The 24,423-nt window shown below is 32.6% G+C and overlaps 1 protein-coding gene across 1 annotated transcript in view; it reads right to left on the reverse strand.

Annotated features, from left to right (window-relative positions):
• The window catches only part of Nbea (neurobeachin), a 546,038-nt gene that overhangs the window by 419,482 nt on the left and 102,133 nt on the right, over positions 1-24,423 (reverse strand). Inside the window, exons 11-18 of the mRNA XM_013031451.1 lie at positions 23,492-23,600; positions 20,263-20,415; positions 17,116-17,284; positions 11,878-11,957; positions 11,207-11,269; positions 11,016-11,113; positions 9,498-9,590; positions 38-146 (exon numbers count right to left, since the gene is read on the reverse strand). Of these exons, the coding sequence (XP_012886905.1) occupies positions 38-146; positions 9,498-9,590; positions 11,016-11,113; positions 11,207-11,269; positions 11,878-11,957; positions 17,116-17,284; positions 20,263-20,415; positions 23,492-23,600 (874 nt within the window). The remainder of the gene's footprint in view (positions 1-37; positions 147-9,497; positions 9,591-11,015; positions 11,114-11,206; positions 11,270-11,877; positions 11,958-17,115; positions 17,285-20,262; positions 20,416-23,491; positions 23,601-24,423) is intronic.

The raw sequence follows: 24,423 nt of genomic DNA on the forward strand, positions 1-24,423 counted from the left end.
TCTGTTATAAATAACTTCATCCCATATTTTATTTTACCTCATAGAGTGTGTTGTATGTGGTGACAGTCACAGTATTTGTATGCAACATCAGTCTTTCTCCAAGAAGAGTGAAAAGACTGTGGGTGTGCATAATTTCAACTTTTCTCCTGGAAAGAAAGGAGGGAAAAACATACCATAAAACATTGGAGTCTGAGATAATGTAATTTTTAGATAAGAAAGGATATTTGTAAGCACATACAGAGTCATAAAAATTATTTTAGCAGTTTACATCTACAGAAAGAAATAAGTTTAACACAGCTTTTTTTAAAGTCCAAGACTACGCTTTAAACATTTTACATATTAAACTAAAACATAAATACATAAGTTATATAAGCATATAAAAATATTGAGTTATTGCATTCAAATTATTAACAATTATTTAAAAGTTGTTTTTACTGTAAAAAAGGTTTTTAGCTGGGTGTTGGTGGCTCATGCCAATAATCCTAGCTATTTAGGAGCCAGAAATCTGAAGATCACAGTCCAAAACCAGCCAGGGCAAGAAAGTCCATGGGACTCTTCTTTCCAATGAAGCACCAAAAAGCTACAAGTGGAGCTTTAGCTTAAATGGTAGAATGGTAGCTTTGTGTAAAAAAGCTCAGGGACAACACACAGATCCTGAGTTCAATCCCCAAGAGTGGCACCAAAAAAAAAAAAATTTTAACCCCAACACAGACTAAACTTTAACATAAAAAAAATCTAAAATTATGAACAAAAGCTAGATCTAGCTAGATGTCAAGAGTTCCAAAGTAGAATAATTCTGTATCTTTTTCTCTTGTGTTTGTAATCTACCAATAGATTATAAAACAGTTCTTTTCTATTTACTTTAGATGATTTAACAACTCCCTCCTCTCACACTTGTATGCAGATTAGAAATTCTAGGAAAGCTTTCTGGAACACTTAGCTCTATCAAGGTCAGGCAATTACTACAAGCTCCTTATTCCAGTTACTTTCTCATAAAGTATGATTGGTTGGTCACAAACACTTAGTATTTTTTATCTTCCTTTGCTTTTTCTATTAATCCCTATTGTATTTGGTAACAGTAACATAAACTATGTAATCACCCAACTTCTCCCTGGGTCCACAGATGTACTACAATTTCATACTGTCTTAAAAGTACATGTGATTGTGATTTTTAACTGAGTAAAGAGGTGGATTATTTTTAAAGTCTGGCACATAGAAATGCACTCAACACAACCATCTGTGCTTTTTCTGGGAGCTAGAAACAGCCATGTGATAAATACAAGGCTGTGATAAGATGGAAGAAGCTACCTGGATCTCTTAATACTGCTTGCAAAAGAATCATCTTCTGGGTAATACTCCTTTCAATTTTAAGTGAACAGGAGACTACTAATTTGATAAGTCTCACTGTCTCTATATAATAGCAGTTACAGTTGCCTTAATTAATATAGAAGTCAAAGGATGAAGCATTTATCCATGTACTACTCACTTGGAAATCCTTAGTCTAACATCAGCCTTCAAGCAGTATATCATATATATCATACAACAAAGACACAAGGTTGCTGGTCCCCACCCCCAGTTTCCTTCAGTTCTAGGAAGGAAGCAGCAAAACTATCTATACACAGAAGGAAGCTATGGTTTTTCCAGTGACTGTATTTGAAAAACACTTAGGATTACACAGGTCAAATGCCATTAAAACAAACAAACAAAGCACAGGACTTATAGATATTATGGGCTAGATGGAGACAAAGCTTTTGTTTTTCCCCAAGAAAAGCAAGCCTGGAGCTTTCATCTGCTCCTGATCAGGAAAGAAAAATCAAAACAGAAATATCTCTCTCCTACAGAGAACTAGTGAAAACTACAGTATGTCTAAATTGGACCTTTAGGTTTTCAGAAGAATCTCTTCTTTGCTATCTAACTACAGCTACCAGAGAAATTAATACGCTATTGATCTCCATCAATGTAAATTCTTACAGAGGTGCATGATTTTAAGTTTGGAGGAAGCTTGAGAATACTGTATAAATACCATGGAAAAGATGGGTCAACTTCTTCCTACGGTTTGCATTTAAAGAAAAAAACTACTCACACATAATATATGCTGTAGGAGTCAAGAAAAAAAAATGTCAGGTAGAAAAATGGGCATACCAACCCGTTACATGATATGACTTTGTTTCCCACAAGTCTCTGATACAAAGACCATACTCTATGGATTCAGTTCAAGAAATATCTTATTTGGACACTTCCTGGAGAAAATAACATTATAAATCTGCTTAGCAACCCCGTCTAATCAGATACTAGCTTTGTCAGGTTGCTTTAACTTTTGAATTTACAAGACTTTTACCTACTTGAATCAGGAGTGTAATAAATTTTCTAAAAAAGAATATCCTTTTGACTAATGAAAATTAAAGATTTATTAAAATACTAACACTAACCACTAAATACTAACCTTAATCCACTAAAATACATTCCAATTTTCTTTTTCACAAAGCAAATAAGTTTTTATTTTTGTGTGTGTGATGGGGGTATTCATCTAAAACTTCTTGAAATAAATCCAGGAAAATATGGTTTTAAAAAGAAGGAACAGGAAGTGGCACTGTGGCTCAAGTGGTAGAACACTTGTCTTGAGCTGAAGAGCTGAGGGACAGCGTTCAGGCCCAGAGTTCAAGCCCTATGACTGACAAAAAAAAAAAAAAGGAACACTTCCATAATTTCAATATAATAATTATAAGTATAAATTTATGTTCTTCCTATTGATCACTATGAACAGAAATACATACATAACATGTTAATGACATGTTAAATAAGGTCACCATGACAGACATTATTTTACATAAGGCAATTTGCTTGCTTCCTTTAAGTAAACATATCCTCTTCTGTCTTATTAAATACTTAAACCAGTAGCAAAAATGTATTTTATCTGTTACTACTTCTGGACATCTCTATTATATCTGTTTTTTTCTAACATATGCAATCTTTCCTTAAGATAAATCGTTAGCATTGCTATGATTAGTTTATAGGATAAATTCTTATAATGGAAATGAATGGATTAAAATTATGTTTTATTTTTATGGTATTTTGAAAATTGACTCCAAAATAGATACATACATATATATATATATATATATATATATATATATATATATATATATAATAGAGGAATGTTTGTTTTCCTATTTCTTCATAATCTTATAGTACAATAATAGTAAAAAGTCAATTTGATATGTTAAAATACATTATTTTTCTTTTTCAAGAAATGCTGGCAAACTTTAATAATTTTTTTTGGCAGTACTGAGGACTGAATTCAGGAACTCATACTTGGTAAACAAGCACTTTAGCACTTGAGGCATACTTTTAATCCTTCATAAGGGTTTTGAGCATTTGTACAATTTCTAAGAACTAATATTGTCTGTCCTTTGACCATTTTTTCCTCATTGAGATCTTTTCCTACTGATTATAATTATTTTAAGAATATCAAGGCAAGTATTATCCATTATCACATAAGTGAAATTTATTTATTATCTGAATTTTAATACTATTTTTGGTAAGAGATTTTAAATTTTCTAGACTAAAACCTATCAAGCTTAATACTTATCATTTCTTCATTTTTATTTAATGTTGAAAAGAAACTATTTAGTGGTCAATATTAATGCTCCTTATGTAACCTTTCTCCACTAGCATTATTAATTATTTTAACTCATTTTTACTAATAGTTTTAGTGAGTTATATATGATACATAATACAGAAATTCAATTTTTTCAGGGAAATAAGATATGGAGATTTTAAAATTCTACCACCCCAAGGTAACATCATAAAAGCAAAAAGTAGCATGCTCCTTAGAGAAGAAAATGAAAAGGAGAGGTAGAATGACTAAATAGGAAAAAAAATCACATTAAATTTTATTGCATCTTTTTATTGAATGCTAGATTATAATCCTGGAAAATCAAACCCAGGTTCTCATGAATGCTTAATTATCCCATCCTACCCTTCAGCCACCCTATTTTACTTAAATACAGGTATAAAATATTGTTTCATTCCTATGTAATAGAAAGTTAAGAAAGGAAAAAAATAAAAATGAAAAAGAAATATTTCAGGTGACTTGGTTATAAATAATTGGGAATAAGACAGTATTACTAACATATAATTAAAACATTGTAATTTTAGATAATTCGTCCCCCATCTTACATTTTATTGTTTTACATTTCCTCAAGTCACTGTAATTTGGGTCATTGTTTCCTTTACTCTTTCAGTTCCTTTTGTAGCTCATTCTGCTCTTTATCTTGTATTTGAGAGTTAGCACTGATTTTCCAATAAATTATTCTATAGCTCAAATGATAAAGAATTTTAACCTCCTTTTCTCAATGTTTGCCTAAGAACTACATTCTCTCTCTCTCTCTTACAATGTTTTTTAATTGTCCTGGTTCTTAAGTCTTGTTTTTTATTCTATACTTGATTTTCATTTTTGGCATGTAAAAATTTCCTTTACTTTTGTACCTATACATTTAAGTATTTTGACATATTCTTTTCAACATTTCTAGTTTAGTAGTTCAAAGTTTTTCAGGCTATGTATTTTTACTTTTAATTTTTGTCCTCGAAGAACTTTTTATTAATCATATGTTACATCTCCTGTTTTCTGAAGACTTCAATCTTTTCTCTCAATGTATGTACTGGCCCATGTTTTGAGATCTTCCAAGTCCACTAATTCAAGCAAACCCTGCATGAACTAAGGGGTAAGGTATCACTGTGGATTTTCACTTGACTCAAAACGTTTACAAAACATTTAAAAAATATTCTACCCTGGTTTCCATTCATTGGGAGTACAAATTGATTATTGTTTTTCTCTCCTTTCTCTGGTAGCAAGGCACTTTGGGGCAGTTATTTTTATTATTTAGTCACGGTCAGATCACATGGCTCTCAATTCATGGCTTTTTAAAATTTTATTTGCTATCTTTTATGTTTTTAATTTATTGTAAAAGTGATGAACAGTGGGGTTACAGTTACACAACTAAGGTAAGGAGCACATTCCTTTTTAAACACTGTTACCCCCTTTCTCATTTACTCCTGCTTACCACCTCCCCACACAACTTATAAGGTTCATGTGTCAAGTGTCTAGTGAGTATCATTGTTGCATTAGTTCATTCTTTGTCCTGTCAGATAATCTTACATATAAGACAAAGGGTACAGAAAACTAAAACTGAAAGAAAAACATAGACATACAGGACACAATGAGGACCTCTTATTTCCAATTCTTGGAATTCATTTTGATATGCTTCATTATATATGGTCCTATGCACTCAGCAGTTGGGCTATTGTGATCCCCTGCTAAGAATATCAAAGACATATTCTAGTTCTTACAAATGAGGGAAATCATAGAACCTGTATTTCTTTGGGTCTGGTTTGCTTTGCTTGATATAAATTTTTTTCCAGGTTTTTTATTTCCTTACAAATGGGACAATGCCATTCTTTCTGATGGAAGCATAGAACTCCATTATATATATATATATATATATATATATATATATGTAATATATATTATACATATATAATATATATTATATATCACATTTTCTTGATCCATTTATCTACTGATGGGCATCTGGGTTGGTTTCATGGCTCTCAATTCAAAATAATGGAATGCCTGCTGGCATTCCTACTGAGTTAAATATGACAAATTGTGAGTCCAGTTCAATGGCCTCAAAGCTATTTTCCTAGCACTCTCTTTGTCCGCCAAAAAAAATGTGTAAAGACAGGGAGATTATCCCTTATTTAAAGTACCTCTCAGCTTTCTGGTAGTCACATGAAGCCAATGTTAACATTCCTCTGGAGCAGGGGTAGAGGTAGAAGAGGAAAGGAGCTGATAAGTAGAGATCTTTGACAGCAAATAAGTTCAGATCAGCTAGTTTTTGTCAGCTTGGTTTCTACATTTTAAATTCTTTTTTGGTGCCTATTACAACATTTGAAAAATGTCACCAATTTTCCACAAGCACTTTGAAGTTGTAATCTGTATTTACATGGTAAAGAGTTTAATCTATCTGTTAGATAAATGTTCAGATTTCTTTCCCTTTTGATTTTTGTCTTTTGTCAATTGCAGGCCTTGAACTCTGGGCTTAGACACTGTCCCTGAGCTCCTCAGCTCAATGCTAGCACTCTACCATTTGATCCACAGCACCACTTCTGTTTTCTGGTGGTTCATTGGAGAAAGACTCTCAGGGACGTTCCTGTTCTGGCTGGCTTTGAACCATGATCCTCAGATCTCAGCCTCCTGAGTAGCTAGGACTACAGACACGAGCCAGTTATGCCCAGTTCTCTTCCAAAATTTTCTGGACTAAAAGAGGTGAATGAATGTCTATTTTTAAATGTATTGGTTCGTATTAAATTGTATGTAGTAAAAGTTTTCATCATGACATACATGCATATAATATACTATTAAAACCTATTTTAAGTTTTAAACTCTTAGGTGGTTGTCTTCGTAATTTCTACTCTATGAATGTTTAAACTTTCAACATTATAAAGTATCCTTCATTACTAATATTTATTGCTTTTGACTTACAAACTGATTGATCAAACACTGCTTTTGGTTTATATTTATGTAATATACCTTCTACTCTCAATCTTTCTAAATCCCTTTGGTTTTTCATATTTTTTTTTCAAAAATCACTTTTCTTTCAGTAGGAGTCTTACATATAGAACTAGGTTTTATTGTTGTCATCAAACCTTTTAGTTTGCTATTATAATAAACTTGCTTGGTTTAAACATGTCTGATTTTAGCAGACTTTTTGAGTCCTACTATATGTATTTTTTAGATTTATCAACAGAGTTATAAAATTTTGAAAAAAAACTTGTAAAAAATCAGTAATTCTTCATTGTTTAGTATTTGCGATTGTGAGTATTGATAAGTTAAGCATATTTACTCTCTTTTACCATTAAATGAATATTTCAATTGTCAGCTTATATGAAAATCCTTTTACTCTTTGGACCCACTATACTTTCTTCTTCAATCTTCTCCAAATTCATTGTAGTTGTATCACCTATAAATACATATTTATAGTTTTGTTCTTTTTCTTTTTTGCTTATTTGGAAATGTCACTTCTTCAAATGTTGGAACTTCGTTTTCTTATCAATGATTTTCCATCTAATTCTGTATTTTCTTCATCTTTCTATGTTATTTACATTGTTTTCATTTTTATCTTCTGTGTATCTTTCTGGATAACCACAGATTTTTATTTTTCTTTCAACTTCTTCCAATTCCATTTTTATATGTATGTTGATTTCATCCCATTTTTCCCCTAAAATTTGTTATTTCAAAATTCAGTATTTCCATTTTCTGTAAACATTTTTTCAGTTGTTTTGAAATTGTTTATTGTGTGTTCATCCTCAGAAACAATTCATTCATCTTTTTAGCACATGATAAAATTTTAAATCCCCATTATTATAAATGCTCCACAACAATATTTTTCTGGTAAATGTTCTTCACCTACTAGTTTACCAGTCTTGGAGCTTAAACTCAGAGTCTGTGCGTTGTCCCTAAGTTCCTGTTCAAAGGCAGTAATCTACCAACTGATGCACAGCAACACTTCTGGCTTTTTCTCATTAGTTTATTGGAGATGAGAATTTCATGGACTTCCTGGCCAGGCTGGCTTTGAACCGAAATCCTCTCAGTTTCCTGAATAGCTAGTATTACAGGCATGGGCCCAGTGTCTGGCACCAAGTTTTTTTTTTGTTGTTGTTGTTGTTTCTTTTTGTCGGTCTTGTGTGTGCTTGAACTCTGGGCTTGGCTGCTCTTCCTGCGCTCTTCAGGTCAAGGCGAGCGCTCTACCGCTTGAGCCACAGCGCACTTCCGGTTTTCTAGTGGTTTATTGGAGATGAGAGTCTCACGGACTATCCTGCCTGGGCTGGCTTTGAACCTCGATCCTCAGATTTCAGCCTCCTGAGTAGCTAGGATTATAGATGTGCGCCGTTGCCCGCTTTGTCACAAATTTTTGACAGTTAAATTTTCTGAAGTAGGCTATTTAGAAGATGCCTGTGCATTGAAGGGAAGAGACAAAGGCATCCTGTCTGCCTTCACAATCTGAAACCTATACCTCTATAAACAGAGACAGATTTTGTCCACAAATATGACTTACCTGAATAATCCTTTGCATCTTCTGATTTTCTGAAACCAATTTGATTTGGAAAGGATTCTGCTATCAGTCATAATGTATTTACTACCTCAAATAAAAGGTCTTTTTGCTTCTTAAAGTAAACCTTTGATCTTCAAAAAGAGTACTTTAAGGATAGTTTTTGACATTTGCTATTATTCAACATTTTTATCATTCTCTCTATTCTTTCTATTTATTCTTCATACCTTTAACCAATCTAGCATCATTAAGCAACATACACCTTGGAGTTAGTTAGCTGTTTTTATCTTCAATCTAGGTAACAATGTGTTTTAAATATCTTTTAGTCCTGTTGTATTATTTATAAATTTTACAGAAAAATATAAATATATATAAAGAATATATTAATCATTCACATTTATTAAAGCACTTGTCTGTCATTTAAAAACTGCATTATCTGTGTTTCCTCATTTTCTACATTTTTAAATGTGTTCCTTTTATAAATACATAATTTTTTTTCTTTTGCCAGTCCCTGAGCCAATTTAAATGAGCAGTGTTTAACTTAATGTATACATCTGTATAGATCCATTTTCTGTAGTCATGGCTTTGTCTCAATTATTCCCTATAGCTATAATGTCATCATTCTCCCTTATTTTATTTTGATATAAAAAATAAATACATAAAACTTCTATTAAGCATGTTATATATGCCTGATAGAATTTTGTACAATTTTCATAACTGTTAGCAATAAATGCCTCATAAACGTAAGCACCGGAAAAAATTAGTATAACTGATATTCTAGGAATAACCCTATCTAGAAATACTTATATAATAGTACTTCTTCCTTAAGTTCATTGTACAGAAAATAGATTTGTAAAGTATTATTCATTAAATAAAGAATACAGTAAAAGCTACAAACATTAAATATCTATTTACTGCTATAGGAAAAATATTGCTTCAAAATTATTTAAGTTCCATACTGGGGGGAAGAAATTAGTTACTGTATACTGTATGAGTTGTAAACATAATAAAAATTACTGTTACGAAAAGAATACAAAAATCACCTCTCAGAAAAAGCTAAATATACATGGTATTTATTAAGTGTAAAGAAAGTTTTCACTAAAATTGTACTAATAAAAAATTTCTCTTGATAAAATATAATAGATTCTTAAAGTGAACCATCTTTGCTGGAAGAAAATAAAAAACTATTTTACTTTAATAGCAATTGTATACCTTAGTTTACTATTACTATTAACAAATCAACATTATGTTATAGAACATTTTGTAAACATTTACCATTTTCTACTAGTTATCATTATGTCAAATAGGAGTCATTATATACTATATACAAAACAAAAATAAATTTCAGTATTCTTTTCTTTAATTCATTATAAAAAATATACTTACTTGTGACCTAAATGCTTCAAAAAGTATCCCAGAACCTTCAGAGCTTGAACCCATATGCTTTCACTTTTTGAAGCCAATAATTTGTAGATCACCCTAAAAGTAAATAATCTTTTAAACATTTACTAATATTTTTAAAACACTGAATACAAATAAATTACTAAGGTATGTATTATATTACACTGAGAGCTTTTATAATTCTTTGCACAAATTAAAGGGTAGTACATTTCACTAATCTTTCTTTAAAACTGACCTTCAAAAAATGTACACACAAAGGGCAGTGTGATTGGTTATTTGTAACTATACACTGAACTAAGATTTTCAATTTGAAATTATATACATGTGAAAACTTGGCTTGTAATCCTAGCTACTCAGGAGGCTGAGATCTGAGGATTGAGGTTTGAAGCTAGATCAGGCAAGAAAATCAGTGAGACTCTTCTCTCCAATTAACCACCACAAAACCAGAACTACAATTATGGCTTAAGAAGTAAAGCTTTAGCTTGAGTAGTGAAAAGCTCCAGACCCTGAGTTCAAGATCCAAGACAGACAGAAAGACAGACAGACAGACAGACACAGACAGACAGACAGACAGACACAGACACAGACAGACAGGCAGGCAGGCAGGCAGGCAGGCAGGCAGGCAGGCACGCACGCACGCACGCACGCACGCACGCACACACACACACACACACAGCCAAGCAATTGCAGTTAATAAATTCTGTATATACTTGCATACCACCCAACATAATTTACCTATGAGTTTGTAAGCTAAATAGCTTTCAAATGTAAGGAAAAACACAGATTCCTTGTCTCTCTAAAAGATTTAAGAGAGATTTTAAATAGTATAAAACCTTAGAAAGCCAAAATCAAAGTTCAGCAAAACAAAACGTCAGGAAGCAGATAACCAAAAAGGGTACTCAAGGGGAAAAGGGTAGGCATATGAAGAGAAGAAAGGAGGGAAAATGCTGACAAGAATCCCAAGTCTATCATACAAGATTAAGAAGGAATAGTACTGGAAGGATGGCTGAGAGTATAGAAAGTGATTACAACAAAGATATTTGGTATTCATAAACTGCTTGTTAAATGGCAACTCCTTTGTATGACTAGTTAAAGATAATGAAAGTATTTTTTTAAAAAAATAGACATCTGAGTCCACACTCAAATCCCTGTGCCCCAGAGTTGGTATCAATAAATAAAAGACAAACAAACAAATGAAAATCTGGCTTATATCTTTTCCCTTGGGTTCCATTGTTTTGTTCTTGTGTCATTTTTTTTTTTGCTGACATATTATAGGCTCTTACCTTGTAAAATAATCTGTTCTTACTACTTTTGAAATGTCCTTATTTCTTATGCAATTTGTTTTACATTTAATTAATTTCCTTGAGTATCAGAAGATTAACAGCATCTTTTCCATTTCCTTATGTGTTAAATTTTTGTTATATGTATTCAAACATTAAGAGAACAGAGAATATTCTAGAATGCACAATGGAATTCTATTAACTACTATTGTCATAATCATACCTTATTCCATTTCTTTGATCAAATGCTGGTATCATTGATGCTGGGTGTTCTGACATTAAGGCTACTAATAACTGTAACACATCATGGATATTTTCATCCTGCATAATAAAAATCACAATTATTTAGTGAGTTAAAATTTTAGTCCTAAAATATTGAATAAAATAATATAGAAGACCCACCATATGGCCTACCTCATGCATCGTAAGTAGATAATTTAATATACTCTGAAGTTCATCTTCTTTAACCCCTCGATCCTAATTTTAAAAAAATATTTTAGTATTTAATTAAAGGCACCAAAATGATTACTTTTAAAGAAAACAGATATAACATTAAAGCAGGAATGCTTAATTAAAAGTCTTATAGTCTTTATAATCCCTAGACTATATCATTTTAAGTTAAATATATTAGAAAATTATCTTTATTAATAGTTACTAATATTAAAAGTATCGTGATCAGCAATATTCATATTACTATTTTCTAAATACTTTTTCATTGAAACAAGTTTTACAATTTATCTTAACATTTTGCTTGTACTTTCCCATTGTCTTCATTGTGACCTTAAAAATAAATCTGTGGCAAATATATTATACAAGCTCATAAACTGAAACAAAGAACATTTTATAGATTTTATAGGATAAATTATTTATGTTTAATTCTTGTTAATACATTTGTATTACATTCCTTAATATGGAACATTTAACCAAAAATTAAGTTATAAAAGCTGCTACTAAGATGCATGGAATTTTGAAAGTAATTCATGAAAGGTAGTCTTTCCTAATTTAATGACAAAAATTATAGAAGCATAATGAAAGTTCCTTTTCACCTTTTATTTTGCAATGATGAGTTACATAAATTATTTTACCTTTAGTATGAGCTGTTTCAGAAAAAGCAGCATAAATGCACGAAGTGATATAATTTCTTTTTGTGATGGCCTGGGACCATCTAGAAAAAAGTTAGAGAAATGGGGAGAAAATCATACTAGTATAGGCTAAAACATTCAAGCCAGAATGCCACATGCTCTTAAATAATAAAATTAATCTCTAACATGCTGGAGTACAAGAATAAATTATATAAGAAACAAAATAGTTGTTCTACTTTGCTGTCAGTTTTCATTAAAATTCATTTATTGGTTCTCCCACTTCCCTCTCCTTGAGGTGGTTGGAATCAGTGAAGCGCTAGGGCCAAGGTCTAGAAGGCCACAGGGACAAAGGAGACATGAGGCTCTGATGGAGGCAAGGAGTCAACAAAGGGTGGCAAGACCTTTCAGGATTAGTTCCAAAGACCAAGAGCCAGTATGGTAGTCCACACTAAAGAAACAATTCAGATTGAGCAGGCAGCAAAGACTGTTCCTGTAATGTGGAAACTAATAAGGGAGTAGGACATGATGGCTTACACCTGTAGTTCTAGATATGAGAGAGGTTCAGATTGAAAGGATTTTGGTTCTAGCCAAACTCTGGCAAAAAAGTTTGCAAGATGGCATCTAAACCCATTAAAAAGCTGGGTGTGGCGGTACATGTTTGTCATCCCAACTACAGAAAGCATGAATAGGTTGATCACTGTTAGGCTGACCTAGATAAAAAGAGAGACTTTTTGAAAATCTAACCAAAGCAAAAAAGGTGGGAGTCATGGTTCAAGTCTTATTATACTTGCTTAATAAGCACACAGCTCTGAGGTCAATCCAGAGTATCATCAGAAAGAGAAAGCAAGCAAGCAAGCATGCAAGAAAGATGTTATATATGTTAAAACATTGTTTTCACAAAGTAGAGTAAGAAAACAAAATATGAAAGGTAAGAGTCACATTTGACACTATCACACAAGTGATTCGACTATGTCATAATCACATATTCATGTGAAGATTTCTACTGGCCAAATATGAAACAATCCAAACATCAAAGTAAGTGAAAAAATAAACAAAATGAACAACAACAAACCTCAAGTGAATGAACAAGGATAGTATTTAGGCTAAATATGCCATGCTATCTGTTTTTAGTGGTTTCATTAGAACAAACAAAACATATGCACTTTTATAGTACCTAGAGCAATTTCTAAATAAAAATGACAGGGTTATCTACTTTCAACACTGACTTTAAAGTATTGCAAGCCCCAAACACTTAATATATCTGCAAAGAAAACATACCAATTGTTGATAAAACATACTGAACAAAATAGTTACCATGTCCCAAAACTAGTATATAAATGAAAAATAGTAAGTGGATAAAATTCTTTCTAGCATTATTTGGCAGCCATTCCAGTAGACCAATTCCAAAATGAATTATCTATGAACTAAAACAACTAGGGAAAGTTTTGTTGAAGAATATGATATGTAAATAGTCTTAATGTCTTTTCTACCAACTGCTTTTTAGTTTTGAAGGACAAAGGAGACATTTCATACTGAAAAAAAAAATCATGGAAAACAATGCTTCATCAAATGTTCAAAGTTAAAGTCATTTATGACAAGATAACTGAACATCATGTACCTCCTTGACATGATACAATGAGACAAAAACATAATGAGTTTTCTGTAATTCCTGGCAAATTAAAAAATATTAACCACCATGAGCAAATATCCAACAAATCCATATTAAGGAGCATTCTGAAAAAGTAATTTCTTGTATTCTTTAAAAATGTCAAGGTTATGAAAGATAAAAGAACTACTCCACATAAGAATGTTAAAGTGACAAAGTAAGTCAGTGCAATACAGAACAGCAATAAGAAAAGAATTTTTTTTCTGAAAAAGAAATTATTGGGCTAATTAGTAAAACCTCAGTTAAGTCTTTGAATTAGATGTACTAAGGCTAATTTCCTGATTTTAACTTTAACATTTTTTACCAGACAGTGGAAAGTCATCACATGTAAAATTTATTCTTAATACTAAAAAGTATCCATACACAATATATGGAGGGACCATAAAAAAAGAATAACAGTAATTAAGTGTATGAAATAAAAGGTTAAGATACTGGGAAATGGGAAGGGCATATGAGAATTCTTTCCATAATTCTCCTAAAAATTTAAATCATATTTTTATTATCTTTAAGCAGTTTCCTTGTTTTTTCAAAATTAGAAATTAATGTTTGACAGTAGAAATTAACTTTTGTGACTATATTATTTGCTAGGGAGGATATAGTGTAGTGTTCCAGAAAAAAAAGGGATTCTAACTAAAATGATTCAAATTTTAATGCTCTCAGAGCTAACTTTCCATTTCTTTTTGTTGTTGTTGTTGATTATGGGACTTGAACCCAGGGCCTGGGTGCTGTTCCTGAGTTCTTTTGCTCAACCACTTTGAGCAACAGCACCATTTGCAGTTTTCTGGTGGTTAACTGGGAGAGATAAAGGTCTAATTGACTTTCATGCCTGAGCTGGCTTTGAACCATGATCCTCAGATCTCAACCTCCTCACTACCTAGGATTATAGGCATGAGCCACCAGTGCCTGGCTCCATTTCTTAATGTATAAAAACATCATGACATCAACAACATGGGTATATAAAGATGCAATCTATGTATGTGTCTACATTATATGTTATTAACCATTAACATGTCATCAATTGTAGCATAGAATTCAACTTGTGGCAAGAATTTAATAGACTTTAATCACAACAAACTTAAAACAATGAAGAAGTTCTTAAAAGATAAACTAGGTCTGAGTAAGAATAACAATTCTTACAGCCTTGTTCCTGAAATAAAAGTAAATTCACATAAAAAATTAAAATAGTGAAGTGCTATTTCCTTTACCCAAAAGAAATGGATTCCTAACACATTATCACTGAAATATAAATAAATATATTTCAGAAAAAAGCTCAAAATGAATACATCAATTCTAAAGAAAGAAACAAACTACATAGAAAGAAGTGTATGGTCCTGGTATTTACTGAATAAACTATACATATAATGTAAATAGCACATCTTTATAAACTACAGAAATAATATAAATACTAAATCCTCTTACTACAGAGAGCTGAAAAAGAAAATGGTCATAAATTAAGAAAACCTTAATATTGTTTTTGGAATGTACAGTTCTTTATTTTTTAATTTTTTTGTTGTAAAGATACTGTACAGAAGGGTTACAGTTACATGAGCAAGGTAATGAGTCCATTTATTATCGAACATTGTTACTCCTCCTTTGTTTTTCCCCTACCATCCCCCATTCACTTTCAACATAGTGTCTTGTACATCTCATAGTTACAATGGTCAACCCGTATCCTTATTTCAGCATTTTGTTATTTTCCTTCCCCTCCCCAAGTTAGAAAAATGTATATACAAGATGCAGGACACCAGAATCAAATACAGTGACAACAGGGGTTATACCATGGGGGAAGAACATACAAAAGAAACAAACAAAAACAAAATTCACCTAGTACATCATAAGTACATTAAAAAGAACAAGAAAAAAATCTCTTGTCCCTATGCTGGGGTTCATTTCACTTGGCATCAGGTTATATGGTCATATGTACATAGCTTTTGACTCTTCTGCTTGTCCTCGACATATACTAGTTATTGCAGAAAAGGGAAACCATGGGACCTATGTTTCTTTGAGTCTGATTTACTTCACTTAATATAATTTTTTCCAAGCCTTTACATTTCCTAACAAATGGGGTAGTATCATTCTTTCAGTTGGAGGCATAGAATTCCAGAGAGAGAGAGAGAGAGAGAGAGTGTACCACATAAGAATATCTTAATTTTGTAAAAATTTCTAAAGAGTCTAATCATAGTTTTGTCTAAATGATTAAATTCACATATTTCAATAATGAGAAACAGTGAGAGAGAAGATGCCAAATATGTAAGGACAATTATTCAGATAGCTTGGTTGATGATTAACATTTTTCCCTTTGATAGTGTTTTTCCTATAATCTGTATGCAATTGTTAAGACTGGCTTTCCATCTTAGAACATAAAATAAAGCATAGTGAGAAGAGAGTGGTGGTACATGCCTGCAATTATAGGAGATGAGGACAAGAGGATCATGGTTCACAGCTGATCTAGGAAAAATCATGAAACACTATCTGAAAAAACACTAAAAAATTTTTTAAAAGCCAAAAAAGGATTGAGAGTTGGCTCATGTGGGAGGGTACTTGCTCTACTGGGGCAAGGCCCTGAGAAAGAAGGAGGGAAGGAGAAAGGGAGATAAGTGGGGAAGGAAGGAACGAAGGAAGGAAGGAAGGAAGGAAGGAAGGAAGGAAGGAGGGAGGGAGGGAGGGAGGGAGGGAGGGAGGGAGGAAGGAAGGAAGGAGGGAAGGAGGGAAGGAGGGAAGGAGAGAAGGAAGGAAGGAGGGAAGGAGGGAAGGAGGGAAGGAGGGAGGGAGGGAGGGAGGGAGGGAGGCAGGGGGAAAATGGAAAAGGGAAAAGGGAAAGAGAGAAGGGGAAAGGAAAAAAAGAAAAGGAAGGAAACTTAGGGAAGGAAAGGAGAGCTAGATACATGGATTTTGAATGGTTAAATTAGTTCTTACTACTACAACTTTCAGAACAAAGGATAAATTGGTAATAAAAATTCAAAGAAAGGTGCCTCTCTGTAACAGTGAAAGAAAAAGCATTAGAAAACATTGTTAGTAACTAATATGATGAAACAGTTTGGGTGTTCTGTTTTGTTTTTTGTGCTGGTTCTGAGGCTTGAACTCAGGGCCTGAGTACTATCCTGAGCTTTTATGCTCATAGCTAGCAATCTATCATTATAGCCACAGGTCTACTTCTGGCTTTCTCGTGGTTAGCTGGAGATAAGTATCTTATGGACTTTCCTGCCCAGGTTAGCTTCAATCCAAGATCCTCAGATCTCAGCCTCCTGATTAGCTAGGATTACAAAGGTGAGTCACCACCACCTAGCCATCCATCAGTTTCTGATATGATAAATATATCTTCCTGAACCTAAACAGAAATATCCAGGTAAAAATGAAGACTACTGTTTTCACACTCATCTTTACTCCTAAAAAATTTAATACTGAAAAGCAATAAACATATGTTTACAATAAGCCATCTCAATACCAGTCTACTTCATAAGAAAGGAAAGATTACAGTGACAATTTTATAATCATGCATATCTGTTCACTATAGTAGTACTCAGGACACAGAACAATCCAAAGAGAAATGGAAACACTGGGAGTGGTGTACTTACCTAATCCTTTAGGAGTAATACCACTACTATCAGCAGGATTAATGACCCAGTAGTAATATTTTAATGTGTGCATTAGCTGTAATACTGTTCCTACTCTCCGGATGGTTGTATAGATGGTAGCAGTTCCAATAAATTCAGCAGACAAATAAGTATACAAGGAAAGTTGAACCTAATAGAGAAAATTACCAGATTACTAACATAAAATGTCTCAAGTGATTATAAGTAGAAATTTAAATTTAATTCAAATAAAAGTTAGTGAAGACTAAGAAATGAGGACATATTATGAATTTGAAAAGAACTTTTCTTATTATATATTTTTAAAGGAAAATGTTCAAAATACAATCAGTCCCAATATAATTAATCCTAACACCACTGATTTTATTAACAGTCATCTATACTAAAGAGTTTAATAAGAATAATAGCCAAGCAGCAGTGGCTCACACATTTATTCCAAGCTACTCAAAGGGCTGAAATTTGAGGATCATCTTTCAAAGTCAATCTGGGGAACAAAGTCTAAGAGATTCTCATCTCCAGTAAACCACACACAAAAAAAGCCCTTAGTGGAGCTGTGGCTCAAGTGGTAGAGTGCTAGACTTGAGTAAACAAGCTCAGGGAAACCATGCAGACCCTGTTCAAGAAACGTTCAGAGGAAGGAAGGAAGAGAGGCAGGGATGAAGGAAGGAAGGGGCGAAGGAGGGAGGAAGGAAGGAGAGAAGGGAGGGAGAGAAGGAAAGGATGGAGGGAGGGAAGGAAAGAAAGGAAAGGAATGGAGGGAGGGAAGAAAAGGAAGGAAAGAAGGGAGGGAGGAAGGCAGGGAGGAAGGGAAAGAAGAAGAGAGGAAGGGAAAAAAGGAAGGGAAGGAAGGGAAGGAAAGGAAGGACGGAAGGAAGGAAGGAAGGAAGGAAGGAAGGAAGGAAGGAAGGAAGGAAGGAAGGAAGGCAGGCAGGCAGGCAAATGGAAAGAATACAATAAAGGTGGCTATTGACCAATAACTGGAATCTAATGAGATATTAATCCAATGAGAAAATATAATTATTTTCAAAGTTAATGATGTCGACCCTTAGAGGCTGAGCACAGGCTCTGAGATTCTGTATATAGAGCTCTATCACTTGAGTCACAGCTCCATTTCTGATTTTTCTGTTTTAGGTATTTATTGGAGATAAAACTCTCTGAGACTTTCCTGCCCAGTCTAGTTATACACAGCTATCCTCAAATCCATCCTCCTGGTTACGAGGATTACAAACGTGTGTGCCAGTAGCACCCTGCTAACATTCTTAAAAAAGGACTTTTCAGGGCTGAGAAGGTGACTCAGTGGTAGAGTGCTTGCCTAGCATGTATGCCTGAGACCCTGGGTTCGATTCCTCATACCATATAAGCAGAAAAAGCTGCAAGTGGCGCTGTGGCTCAAGTGGTAGGGTACTAGCCTTGAGCTGAAGAGCTCAAGAACCCAGAGCCCAGAGTTTAGGCCCATGACTGACAAGAAAAAAAGGACTTTTCAGTAGATATTCATAAATATATTTCTTCACAAGACCAGAACTAGTATCAAATATACCCAAAGTTCATGTGTTTAATCCAAAAGCAAATTGTTTAAATAGGGATACAGGTGGCCCCTTTGCAACAATGAGATGTACAAGTCGTTATGTTGAAAACGAACTCTACAACTTTGGTGGGGGGGGAGGATGGGGGGGGGCGAGGGCGAGGGAAGGATGGGAAGGGATGGGAAGGGGAAACAAAGGAGGGGGTTACAATGCTTGATAAGAAATATATTCATTTTCTTGCCCATGTAATTGTAACCCCTCTGTACAGTATTTTCACAATAAAAAGACATTTATCCTAAATTTAGAAAAATATCTACCTTATGTATATTCTTATTTAAAAATAAATATTATTTATATGTCATAATATAACTCATGTTCAAAAGCCCAGTACTGGTGGCTTGTGCCTGTAATCCTAACTATCGGGAGGCTGAGATCTGAGGATCATGGTTCAAAGCCGGCCCAGACAGGAGTCTATGAGACTCTTATCTCCAAAAAACCACTAGAAAACTGGAAGTGGTGCTGTGACTCAAGAGATTAAGTGCTAGCCTTGAGCTGAAGAGCTCTGAAACAGCACCCAGAACCAGAGTTCAAGTCTCAGGACCAACAGAAAAAAAGAATTATATTCAAAATGAAAGAAGTTTCCCAATCAAAATGACTCTAGCAGCCATGATACAATTACCTTTTTTGTTTTCCTCCTCTTTCAAAAATTTGTATACCAAAGTCTCTTCACTGAAAAATCATGAATTATACCAGATAACATCAGAGCTTACACCAGTGTTATAGCAAACTTAATTTTTTATATTTTTTATTGTAGAAATACTGTACAGAGGGGTTACAATTACATGAGCAAGGTAATGAGTACATTTCCTATGGAGCATTGTTACCTCCACCTTTGTTTTTCCCCTACCATCCCTTCCCTCCCCACTTCCCCAACTACTCACCCCACAAAGTTGTAAAGTTTGTTTTCAACAGTATCTTGTACATCTCATTGTTACAATGGGTCAACCTGTATCTTTATTTTACCTTTTTGTTATTTCTCTTCCCCTTTCCCTTCCCTTCCCCAAATTAGAAAAATGTATATATAAGATGCAAGGCACTAGAATCAAATGCAGTGCAAACAGGGTTATACAGTAGAGAAAGAACATACAAGAAAAAAAATCACATAGTACATTTAACATACATTAAAAATAATAGCAAGATAAATCAAAAACACTTTTTTGTCGGTGGTGAGGCCTGAACTTTTGGCCCAGGTGCTGTCCCTCAGCTCTTGAGCTCAAGGCTACTGCTCTACTACTTGAGCCACAGCACCACTTTCAGCTTTTTCTGCTTATGTGGTGCTGAGGAATCGAACCCAGAGCCTGAAGCATGCAAGGCAAGCACTCTACCACTGACTCACCTTTCCAGCACCTCAAACTTAATTTTTAAGTAAGTTAATTTATTTTCTATTTACACATTAAATACTTTGATATTTCAGGCTAATATAACTGTGGTGGGATAACTATAAAATAATCCAAAAAAAATTAGATAGTTACTACCATGTATTTTAGATCCAGTAATTATAGAGTATAACATTATATTCAAATAAAATGAACCAACACAAAATTCAAACCTTTGCAGGTGTGTGTATCCAGATGGCTGGGTTAAATAAAATGTGGTCGCAAAGTTGCTTTAGTAAAGGTGCTCCATGAGATAAACCATCAAGGTATTTCGCAAAGGATAAAAATTGCTCCAACACAGCTCTAGTTATATGCACCCTTGAGGACTAAAGAAAAACAGCAACAAAAATTCTAACTGAAAAGATCCATAATATCAAATGACACAATTGGATAAATTAATGTAAGTATACAGAATTATTCATCTGCTATCCCTCGTAGTTTAAGTTCAGAACACAAAGTTTTATATATTACTTGTCAATAAATTGTTATTTGTAAAATGAAACCTAGTATTTAATTATACTTCTTTAGTCTGGCAAGGTGATAGATGCCTATAAGTAGGTGGTGGCAAGAGGATCATACATTTAAGTGCAATCAAGGTAGATTTAGCAAGATCCTACCTCAAAAAAATAATAAAAGGGCTGAGGAACATAACTAAAGTGGTAGAGTATTCACCAAACACAAATTTAATCTCCAATAATACAGGGGAAATACATATGTATATAATAATATTTCTTTGAGTTATAGAGATTATATACCTCTCATTTTTCATATATTCATTTTTCATATAATTATAGATACATATCTCAGATCAAATAAAGCTATCGGCTCAAGCTAACAAAGTGGAATTTATAATAATGTCAAATATCATAAGGAAATATCATACATAGAAAATTTGTAATCATAAAAATTGTAAAAAAAAAAAGACATTGGGAAAGAGAGATTCTTTCACAGAAAGTAATTCCAAACTGAAGAGATAATAAACTGACCCTATTATTCCATTAAATCTGTTCTCCAAAAGTTACAAATGAGTTCCCATCTCTCTTTAGCATCAATTGTTCTAATCTACTCATAAACAGATCAGACTCTCCTGGACAAGTTGTTTTCATTTGGCTTTCATGATCTTTACACTATTCCTCAGTGTCCTTTGCTTAAATATTACTTTCTTAGACTTCTTTCCTCTATACATATACTATGACTTCTAGGAGAATTCAGTCACAATATTCATTGCATTCTTATGAAACTAAGAAAACTGAGGGGAGGAGATGGGATGGAAGGGATAGGAGAAGGATGAAAAGGGTTGACATTGATCAAGATGCACTGGACTTATAAACTGATTAGTTGAATGGTAACTCCTTTATATAACTATAACTCCTTTATATACTATATATATAGGATATATATCATATCATTTCATAATTCAGTATAAAAATGATAAATATTTCCTTATATTGAAATGACATCTAATATATTAAAGAGAATATATTATTAAAATTATATTTTAATGTATAATTTAAGTTTGTTTCACCTGTAATATTTTACTAATATCTTAAGTTGCATATGAGGTTCACATTATATTTCCTTTGGACAATGCTATCCTAAAATAAGTGAAAATATTAGACACAAAAACACTCTTCATAAAAGGTAATAATTTAAACTCAAATACCAGAAACATATCTTCCTTGATAAATCATCAAGTGATCTTTTCTGTAATATTATAGGTAATGAATTAGTGATTGATGAATTCTGAAATAGATGTCACACTGTATTTTTTTCCTTAGTTTCTACTGACTGAAGTCAAAATAGTACTACAGGATATTCAAAGTCTGAAAGATTGAAACTGTCTTACCAAACTTTACCTTCCATATAAATTATGTACATGTTCTATGCTTCTAACCTGGTCATCTTCGTAATTTTTGAGTATGCATTTTCATACTTCTACATAGAGCATCTCAAACTTAATAAATTAACAACAAAGTGTAAATTAGGGTTAGATAATAAACTGAGTGGCAAGTAATGTTATGAAATAAAATTCAAAACAAAAACTACTGTTGAACCAAACAGATTTTTTTTAGATCAAGTTTGCCCACACATTCTAATACTGTTCCCTTCAAGGTGTAACTAATATCCTTATGTCTATTTCCTTTATTGTAAAAGTAGACCTCAAGACTTTTTGTTTAGTCATTTAAAAAATATACACAGTGAATACTTAATATTTACTGGGCACTCTCTTTGACACTGTGGAAAAAACAGTTAACAAAACTGAAAGAAAAACTTCTGGCCTCTTAAAAACTATTTCAAGGAAAGAGATAGTAGTACAGACAATAGGTAAAATGAAAAGGTAAACTGTGTGACACTAGATGTTAATAAACTCATTAAAAATACAAGGTACAGATAAGAAATTTGTGGGTGAGTTGTGGTGTTATTGAGAACGTAGTCTTTAATTCAAATTAATGATAAATAAGAATTTTACATTAATAAAAGTGTACACTTGACAAAATACCAATATTTTCTGCATATAAAAGAAAATATGTGATAAAAACTGACTTCAAATAACAATGGTATTTCTAGAGGTTGGGAATGGCATTTATGGAAGAGTGAACAGAGGGAGGCTAGGGTTCATTAGTGCACATTGTATATATATGCTGAAATATATCATACTGAGCACAATTAATAAGTATAATTAATCCATATTAATTTAAAAAGAATAAAAAAGAAATTATAAATGTAGATTTTAAACTTTCTTCTTGTACTAATGTTTTAAATAAAGATTCTTATTTCCTAAACTTAAAACAGAAATGGGAGTGTTTAAAATAAAAATGTAAAACCAAGAAAAAAATAAGTCAGTGGAGTGAAAAATAAAAAAGGAAACAGCCATTTAGGTAAGTACTAATGGATTAAGCCTGTAATTCTAATGAGTAAGTGGCTGAGATCCAGAAGATGAAGATACAAAGTCTACAAGTGTCCATCTCCAAAATAACCAGCAAAAGCCTTTTACTCCCATTTGAGTCAAGGCTCAAATGGGAGTAAAAGGCTCTGAGTTCAAACCTTGGTACTGGTACTGTTTGTTGAAAAATTTCTTTCTTCCAGCCTATTTTTGGCTCCCATATAAAATATTAGATGACTATAGGTCAGTGGGTTTATTTCTGGGTCTTCTATTTTGTTCCACAAAAAAAAATCTATGAGAAATGATACTTGGAACTTCAATAAAAAATTAAATTTTTTTCTTTAGTTTTCATTTTCACTCAAAAAAGTCACTAATTACATTTCTAACATGTTTAACCATAATTTTAAAACATTCTTAAACTAATAAATGATATGACCATTGAGCCAAGGAAAGGAAGTTACAGAAAATATGATTAGCAATTGTCAGTTATTTAGTTATGAGAACTGCATATCACTTACCTTTTCAAGTAAGTAGCCAATGACTAAAAAGCCTTTTCCACCCAGCATCTGTTCTTGCATGGCTACTGAACTTTTAAGTAATTCAACCAGGAATGCCAAAAGAGTAGCACTGCATATAAAGTACAAATAATTTCATTTTTCAGTCATTAAATGTTTATTATAAATATGTTTCACTTCAATCATTATGCAAAAAATAACAACCATACTCTAATATCTATTTGATGATAAAAGTTATTTATATAAATATATCTTCCCACAAGGAACAGAAAACTTTTATATTTTATAAAATTAAGTAGAATAAATGGAAAATAACTACATATTTTATATTACATAAACATCAAATCTTATCTATATAACTATGTAATTCCTGCTCTAAGTAAACCTAACATAAAACATACATATGTAATATCATAATATAGATTGTATCATAATATTCTTTGGAAAAACAAACTCAAATAAATTTAAATATTTGTACAATATTGTTTGGAATGAACATAATTAGCTGTAAATAAATGTATTATTTAAATGTGCTTCTCATACACATTTTAGTTTTATAAGATACCAAGAGAAATATGTAATATATCATCTACTTCTACATATGCCCTCAGAAATTTTCCTGAGAACATAGGAAAGAAATGACTCATGTATACTGAAATGAAAAGTTGCAATTAATTACACAGTATATAGACAAACACACAAAAGCACAGATAGTAATATTCCAGACAAAAGTTAAGTACTAGGTACATCATTGAATGAGTGAATGAGGGGAAAAAGAAAAAAGAAATGATTGTATTGAATAAAGCTTTGATAATGTATTTCTTCACAAAATTACATATATTGATTTCAAACACCATTACATGAATATAGCATTTCTGAAAGTAAAAATATATGTCCTTCACTATGTGTTTAATATAGTTTACAACAAATTGTTA

This window comes from Dipodomys ordii, unplaced genomic scaffold, assembly GCF_000151885.1.
Source record: "Dipodomys ordii isolate 6190 unplaced genomic scaffold, Dord_2.0 Scaffold140, whole genome shotgun sequence".
Classification (NCBI taxonomy): domain Eukaryota; kingdom Metazoa; phylum Chordata; class Mammalia; order Rodentia; family Heteromyidae; genus Dipodomys; species Dipodomys ordii.